Source organism: Ursus maritimus (genome assembly GCF_017311325.1).
Source record: "Ursus maritimus isolate PB19 chromosome X unlocalized genomic scaffold, ASM1731132v1 scaffold_X1, whole genome shotgun sequence".
Classification (NCBI taxonomy): Eukaryota; Metazoa; Chordata; class Mammalia; order Carnivora; family Ursidae; genus Ursus; species Ursus maritimus.
This window is the reverse complement of record NW_024423319.1, coordinates 74,049,231-74,057,555: the sequence shown is the minus strand read 5'-3', so window position 1 is coordinate 74,057,555 and position 8,325 is coordinate 74,049,231. Positions and strand designations below refer to the sequence as shown.

The 8,325-nt window shown below is 47.5% G+C and overlaps 1 protein-coding gene across 1 annotated transcript in view; it reads right to left on the bottom strand.

The window, feature by feature from the left end:
- Positions 1-1,804: 1,804 nt before the first annotated feature.
- The window catches only part of PIN4 (peptidylprolyl cis/trans isomerase, NIMA-interacting 4), a 41,905-nt gene continuing 35,384 nt past the window's right edge, over positions 1,805-8,325 (bottom strand). Inside the window, 2 exon segments of the mRNA XM_040632183.1 lie at positions 1,805-1,982; positions 2,581-2,700. Coding sequence (XP_040488117.1) covers positions 1,824-1,982; positions 2,581-2,700 — 279 coding nt within the window. The 3' untranslated portion in view covers positions 1,805-1,823.

Genomic DNA, 8,325 nt, shown 5'->3' with positions numbered 1-8,325 from the left:
CTGACGTGGGGCTCGATCCCATAATGCCGGGATCATGCCCTGAGCCGAAGGCAGACGCCCAACCGCTGTGCCACCCAGGCGCCCCTATGCATTTATTTTTTTAAAGATTTTACTTATTTGACAGCACAAGCAGGAGCAGCAGGCAGAGGGAGAGGGACAGGGAGAAGCAGATTCCCCACTAAGACGAGGGCCTGATGCCGGACTTGATGCCAGGACCCTGGGATCATGACCTGAGCCAAAGGCAGACACTTGACTGAGCCACTCAGGCGCCCCAAGAGACACGGTTTTGAATTTATTTTTTTAAAGATTTTACTTATTTGACAGCACAAGCAGGAGCAGCAGGCAGAGGGAGAGGGACAGGGAGAAGCAGATTCCCCACTAAGACGAGGGCCTGATGCCGGACTTGATGCCAGGACCCTGGGATCATGACCTGAGCCAAAGGCAGACACTTGACTGAGCCACTCAGGCGCCCCAAGAGACACGGTTTTGAATGGGAGTTTTAAAACAGTTTCAGCTTACGCCCTCTGTTTTGAATGTCTCTCAGTATCATACTGGTACGTCTGTACTCAGGGACTGGGGCATCCGTTCATCAGTCTGCTCGGTGGGGAAAATCTCATAGAGGCATCACCCACTGGAGATGCCCAGAAACTACTCTAAAATAAGAAACTTACATGTCAAATGCATTGAGCGAGAGCACAGTGGGTTCAAAGAATCACTGTTAAGAATCACATGGCTGTATTGGCCAAGTTTTGTTTTATTTAAAGACAATTTTTTTTTAGGTAGGCCAGTGTGAAGCCTAACACAGTGCAGTTCAAGACCTGAGCTGAGATCAAGAGCCGGATGCTTAACCGACTGAGCCACCTAGGCGCCCCTGGCAAAATTTTATTTTTTGAAGCAGTCTAGTAGTTTTAATATTCTTTGTACTTTCTTGTAGGTCATAAATATGGCACTGTAAAATTTAAAAATGCAGATACACAGAATACTGGCTGCTTAGTCTAGTACAAACAACTGGCAGAAGAAGTGATTGTCTTTTTTCCTCCAAGAAAGTTTCATTTAAAAAGAAGAGTTCATAATGATTTCACTCATATGTGGAATTTAAGAAACACAGAGGAAGGGAAGGAAAAATAAGACAAAAACAGAGAAGGAGGCAAACCGTAAGAGACTCTTAACCATAGGAAACAAGCTGAGAATTGCTGGAGGGAGGCAGGTAGGGGTAACGGGGTAACTGGGTGGTGGGCATTAAGGAGGGCACGCGATGAAACGAGCACTGGGTGTCACAAGCAACTGATGAGTCAGTCACTAAATTCTACCCCTGAGACTAATAATACACTGTATGTTAACTAAATTGAACTTAAATAAAAAATTTAAAAAAAGAAGAGTTCATTAAAAAAAGAGGTCAGGGGCACCTGGGTGGCTCAGCCAGTTAAGCGTCTGCCTTCAGCTCAGGTCATGATCCCGGGGTCCTGGGATCAAGCCCATTGTCGGGCTCCCTGCTCAGGGGAAGCCTGCTTCTTCCTCTTGCCCCTGCTTGTGTGCTCTCTCAAATAAATAAAATCTTTAAAAAATAAATAAACAAAAGAGTAATGTTGACTGGGCATTATGTCGTGTATAGTATCTAAGACAATGGAGCTAATCACTGTCCCCGCAAATCCGACTGAGCCAGCCAGGCGCCCCTGCTTGACTTACCTGTGAGAACACCTGCTCCGGTGTATGCTAACCTCTCTCCACCTCATTTTGAGCCTACAAAGCCATGACGACAGAGTTTATAAAATACCTCTTAAATAAACAGAACGTATAAAACACATTCAGTCTTTCATATAATTTTATTTTCTCCCTTCAACCATAATAATATGATATCCAAATTTTGTCTTAACTGGAGGGTCTGTAAACACAGGCTTATCCAGCCCACTCACAGGCAAGGCAAATGCTGCTTCTTGAAACGGTCCCACCATGGAACCTCTGGTCATCCAACCCAAGTCGCCCTGAAAAACCCAAAAGATACGTGATGTCAGGTGGCCCTGAAGAGGAAACAGTTCTACGGTAGCTCAAGAATTTCCCAACACGAACGCTAGGTCCTGGGTTTATTCACCTGGACTGTAAAGCAGCGGGCTCACCAAGGACGAGTGAGCGGGAGAGATCCAACCCCGGACCGAACACATACGCACTCACAATGTTGCTGGGTGTCTGTCAGCTGTGCCAGTTTGGTGATGCCTAAGTTTTAGACACAGGTGACCTGTATGTAACTGTTCCCAAGTTGGACGTCTCTGCTTTTAAGATCTTTAAGCCAAGATATGGCTAAAATTAATGGCGGACCATAAATAATCCCTACTGCTGTGTGTCCTCCATGGGGGAAAGATCTTTTTAAGATTTGTTTATTTTAGAGAGAGAGCATGAGGGGGGAGGGGCAGAGGGAGAGGGAGAATCTCAAGCAGACTCTGCACTGAGCAGAGCCCGACGCGGGGCTCGATCCCAGGACCCCAAGATCATGACCTCAGCCAAAACCAAGAGTCAGACGCTTAACTGACTGCGCCACCCAAGCACCCATGGGAGAGATCATTTAACGTGACAACAGCACCATACCCCCTGCCTGGCTTTATCTTCACTATACTGTGTGGCCACTTCATTGAATCGCATTCCGGACTTTAACTTTTCCATGGCTTCCATGATTTTCCCATGTTTTTCACACAGAATGTGTCTGACCTGCAAGGAAAAAGTATGTTCACATAGTATCTGGGAGACCCAAACGATTCCCTTTCTCACAGTGCAGCACTCATGTCGGGATTACCCCCACTTGATGTGGAAAACACACATCAGGTTCATGGCAACAGAAAATCCTGGAAGTCTGCTCAGTTGGCCGCCAGCCACAAACCCATTTCCCACATCAAGATGTGATCTCGGAACTCTGACTGAGATGGCAAATGGGCACTGGGCTGGGGGAAGCTCCCACCTTTACCATTTACTTCAGTGGGAACAGGAAGAGGGACATAATGGTTGAAAGCTTGGGCCCTCGAGTCAAATCCCAGCTCTGTCGTGTGATCGTGTGATCGTAGGCATCTTCTTAAACCTCCAAGTGTTTCCCCATTTGTGCCCCGAGATAATAACAATGCCTAAGTGTTCTCATAGGGTTGTGAAGACAGAGATAACGCAGTTAGTACTCAATAAAGGTTAGCTGTTACTTCATCATAGTGAGGAAGATATTAAAAAACTCACCAGGAAATCCTTTTTACCGAAAGAAGCCCAATGTTATAAAGCCTATTCCCAATTCGGCACTGAAAAAGTATTGTATGTTGATTAAGAGTACTCAACCCCACAAAAGTGTTCAAGTCTGACCTATGTTTACATAAAGCCATGTTGTTTTTTAAAAAAACAAATCACTCTATCTTTAAAAATGATTTTGTCAAGGTAGCTAGCTGTTCTGCAGGATTCCCAATTTCTCAAACACAATCCACGGTTTCCTATTGTAAATGATACACTGGGATGGGGACTAAAGGTGTCTCCCTTATAAATGTAGAGACAAGCAAATCAAGGTTGGCCTCAGGGTTTGACTCCTAACACTAGAGGCAAGGGGATTCTAGGCCCACAGGAATAACTTGCTGAGTGGAGGAGTGACACAGGAGATAGGAACATAGCAAAATAAGAATTGGTCAAAAGGCAGGGCTCAGAGAGGCAAACATCTATAGCATGTGTCCAGCACTGTCCAGGGAAGACAGGGACAAACAGTCTGGACACTAGAGAGATACATGTTGTGAAACAAGGATGGTTTGTCAGACCTTGGCTTGGCCTAGCTACAACCGCTTCAAGAATGCCTCCCTCTTTATGGTTCCACACTCGCAAAGCACCTTTCTGGTTGGTTCAATTACTGGCAACTGAATGACACCATTTATGATCACAGAGAGGGGGTCCCGCCCAACACTTCGCAAGTGAATACACAAGTACTCTGGTCTGGACAGCCTGGCAGGTTAGACATACGAGGCTATAGTCGCCGCGGGCTCTGCAATGTGACTGGCCAACCGGCAACTGTGGAGGACGCCAGCTTAGAGAGAGCCAGCCCTAGACAGGGTTTGGGAGATCAGCGTGGAGGCAGGAAGCTGACACTATGCAACGTGAGGAGATGACCCAGGGAGGCTACAGAGAAGGAGAAGAGGAGAAACGCAGGCTAAAGATATCCTTGGAGAATATGGACTTTTAAGCCGTAAGCCAACAAAGATGATCAATGAGCAGAGCACAAAGGAAAGGCCAGATGGGTAGGAGAGAAAGGCGTGGTAACAGACACCAAGGCAAAAGACAGTTTATTTCTTTTTTTTAAGATTTTATTTATTTATTTATTTGAGAGAGCGAGAGAGCACAAGCAGGGGGAGGAGCAGAGGGAGAAGCACGCTCCCTGCCGAGCAGTGAGCCCGACGCAGGGCTCGATCCCAGGACCCCGGGATCCTGACCTGAGCCAAGGCAGACGCTTAACCTGCTGAGCCACCCGGGTGCCCCACAAAGACAGTTTCAAGAAGGAAATAGTCAACAGGCTTAAATGCTGCAGAGTGATCGGGAAGAAGTAAATCAATTTAGCACTGAGTGATCGATGACTTTAGCAAAAGCCGTTTCCGAAGAGCAGAAAGTGCAGAAGCCAGACAGTGGCGGGCAGACAAAAGAAGTGATGCGAGGCGGGAAGGGGGGTACTCCCCCGGCTGAGTCAGAAAAGGAGAACGAGCTCTTATCAGAAGAAAAAGGTCACAGACTCGTATCTATTTTAAAGGTCCCCAGGCATAATCTCAGAATGAAGGGAAAGATGCAGTAAAGAGCAAAAGGCTGAAGACAGCAACAAAAGAGCGCGGAGCTAATGAAGGAGCCAGGCGTGGCATTCAGAGCACTGCCTAAAAAACTCATTGGCCTTTGAGGACGAAAGCTGAGAAGACAGAGGAGGGAGGTGAGGGTGAAGAGAACTTTGTTGGGAGGGGGCTGGAAAGCCACTGAGTTCTTGACGACAGGTCTGGTTTCCATTTTCGTGTGAAAATTTAACAATATTTACAAGTTAGTATTTGCAAGGTACCGTGTGAAGCACTTCCCATGAGCTCTCGCGTGAACTCCTCACACCAATCCCGTAAGACTAGATCAGTTTCTCAACCCCGGCAGCACATGAGAATCATCCTCAGCACTGCTAAAAAATCCATCAAGGTCCACACCTCACCCCCTGGAGATTCTGAGGCAGCTGGCCTGGGGTGGGACCCCAGGGAATCGGTAGTTTTAGAAGCTGTCTGGGGGAATCCGCCATACACCAGGGCTGAGAACCACTGCACGGAGTTATCTGCCGGCTGACTGGAGGAGGGGAGTGCGCAGTTGAAGGTGAGTGGCAAAGGACTGCAGCGCAGTACAGAGGGCCTAGCTAATGTGAGAGACCAGGAATTAGTGGTCCCAATTCCTGAGGCCGTGTGACTTTGCAGCAGGGCCCAGCAACTCTGGGTTTAAATGCAAAGGAAGACCACCACCGGACTGATCCTGAGTTATAGTTTGGCAGGAGGATGCAGCAGATGGCCAAAAGGAGAAAGAGTCGGGGCTCCCAGATCCAGTGCTCAAGCTCGCTGATCTAATTTCCAGCTTACAGGACATACGGGGCTTGGACAGCAGACACGAAGCCTGGGAGAAGGTGGGGAGAACAGGTGGGCTCGAGGGCTTGAGGTCTACGTGCAGAGAAGAACAGAACAAGATTGGGGGAGGCAGGAAGTGAAGGGGAAGGAGGGAAGCTATGGTCGGCAGGTGTATTTCAGTATCTGGACAGCTCCAGAGACACAGGGCAGGGTGTGGGCCAAGAGTGGGGTTGAAAGCAGAAGGGCAGAGGTCGGAAAAAGATGGCGGAGGAGTACGGGACCTTTATTCAGCCGGTCCCCTGAGTCGAGCTGGATAGGTACCAGACCATCCTGAACACCCATGAAATCAGCCTGAGACGCAGGAAGATACATCTGGATCTCTACAAACGAACATCTCCAGCGCTGAGTATTGAGGTACGAAGCGGGGAGCCGTGAATCTGCACAAGATAACGGAAGATAAACGGAAGGGGGAGGGAGCCTCTGCGCTCGGGCGCCGGGAAGCAGTAGCCACCTGCACTGGGGAGCGGGCTGACTCACTGACCGGCACCCACGAGAGAGCAGACTGAGACCGTGAGCCCGGCAAGGCGCGTGCGACCAGACTGAAAACCGAGTTCCGGAGCGAGCGCGAACCACACAGGACAGAGACGTGCCGGCCCTGGAAACAAGGGCTGGGAGAGCGGCTGTAGGGTGCACATTCCGGGACGCTGCAGGGTTTTTAGCAGCACCGACAGAAACAGAGTTAAAGTGGCCAAGAGAGCTCAGTGGAGAGCGGACTGCGATCTCTCTGTTCTGAGACAGAGGCTAGGCCACTGCTGCTCTGACTCTCAGAAGAGGCACAGCAAACCGCCAGAGAAAGCCTCCAGAGAACAAAAGCCCAGAAATACCAGCTCACATTGTGCCCATCCCCCTCCCCCCTTGCAGGGGACAGGGCGACTCTACCCAAACAGCGTTGCCTGAGTATCGGCACGGCAGGCCCCTCTCCCAGAAGGCAGGCTGAAAAATCAAGAAGCCCACATCCCTAAGGTCCCTATAAAACAAGTGCACACTGCCTGGGTCCTGGTCAATAATTTGGGCTCTGGGCATCCCCGCAACCTCTCCTCATCAGAATGATGAGGAGAAGAAATCCCCCCCCAGCAAAGAAAAGATAATGAGTCTGTGGCCTCTGCCACAGAACCGATGGATATAGATATAACCAAATTGTCAGAAATGGAGTTCACAGTAACAATGGTCAAGATGATGTGTAGACTTGAAAAAAATATTAACGAAAATATTAACGAGAATATAGAATTTCTAAGGGCGGAAATGAGAGCAAACCTGGCAGAAATTTAAAATGCTGTGAATCAAATACAGTCTAAACTAGACACTCTGACGGCCAGGGTAAATGAGGCAGAAGAATGAATTAGTGAATTGGAGGATGCGATGGTAGAAGAGAAAGTAAAAATGGAAACTTGGCTCAAAAAAATCCAATCTCAAGAATGTAGATTACGGGAGATTACTGACTCAATGAAACGTTCCAATGTCAGAATCATCGGCATCCCCAAGAAGGTGGAGAAAAACAGAGGTCTAGAAGAGATATTTGAACAAATTGTAGCTGAGAACGTCCCTAATCTGGCAAAAGAAACAAGCATTCATGTCCAAGAGGCAGAGAGGACCTCTCCCAAGGTCAATGAGAACAGACCTACACCACCTCACAGCATAGCGCAATTCGCAAATCTTAGATCCAAGGATAAAATCTTGAAAGCGGCCAGGGGGAAGAGAACCCTCACCTACAGAGGGAGGAACATCAGAATAACGTCAGACCTGTCTAGAGAGACCTGGCAAGCCAGGAAAAGCTGGCAAGGCATATTCAGAGCACTAAGTGAGAAGAACATGCAGCCAAGGATCCTTTATCCAGCAAGGCTGTCATTCAGAATGGATGGAGAGACAAGGAGCTTCCAAGACCGGCAGAAACTGAAAGAATTTGTGACCACCAAGCCGGCCCTACAAGAAATATTAAGGGGGGTTCTATAAAAGTAAAAAGACCCCAAGAGTGAATCAGAACAGAAATTTACAATCTATAGAAATAGACTTCACAGGCAACAAGACAGCATTAAAATCATATCTCTCAATAATCAGTCTCTATGTGAATGGCCTAAATGCCCCCATAAACGCCACAGGGTTGCAGATTGGATAAAAAGACATGACGCATCCATTTGCTGTCTACAAGAGACTCACCTTGAACCTAAAGATACATTCAGACTGAAAGTGAAGGGATGAAAAACCATTTTTCATGCCAATGGACCTCAAAAGAAAGCTGGGGTAGCAATTCTCGTATCAGACAGATTAGATTTTAAGCTTAAGACTGTAGTTAGAGACACAGAGGGGCACTATATTATTCTTAAAGGATGTATCCAACAAGTGGATATGACAATTATAAATATCTATGCCCCCAACAGGGGAGCAGCTAGATACACAAGCCAACTCTTAACCAGAATAAAGAGACATATAGAAAAAAATACGTTAATAGTAGGGGACCTCAACACTCCACTCTCAGCAATAGACAGATCACCTAAGCAGAAAATCAACAAAGAAACAAGAGCTTTGAATGCCATACTAGACGAGTTGGACCTCATAGACATATACAGAACACTACACCCCAGAACAACAGAATACTCATTCTTTTTGAATGCATATGGAACCTTCTCCAGAATAGACCATATACTGGGTCACAAAACAGGTCTCAACCGATACCAAAAGACTGAGATTATTC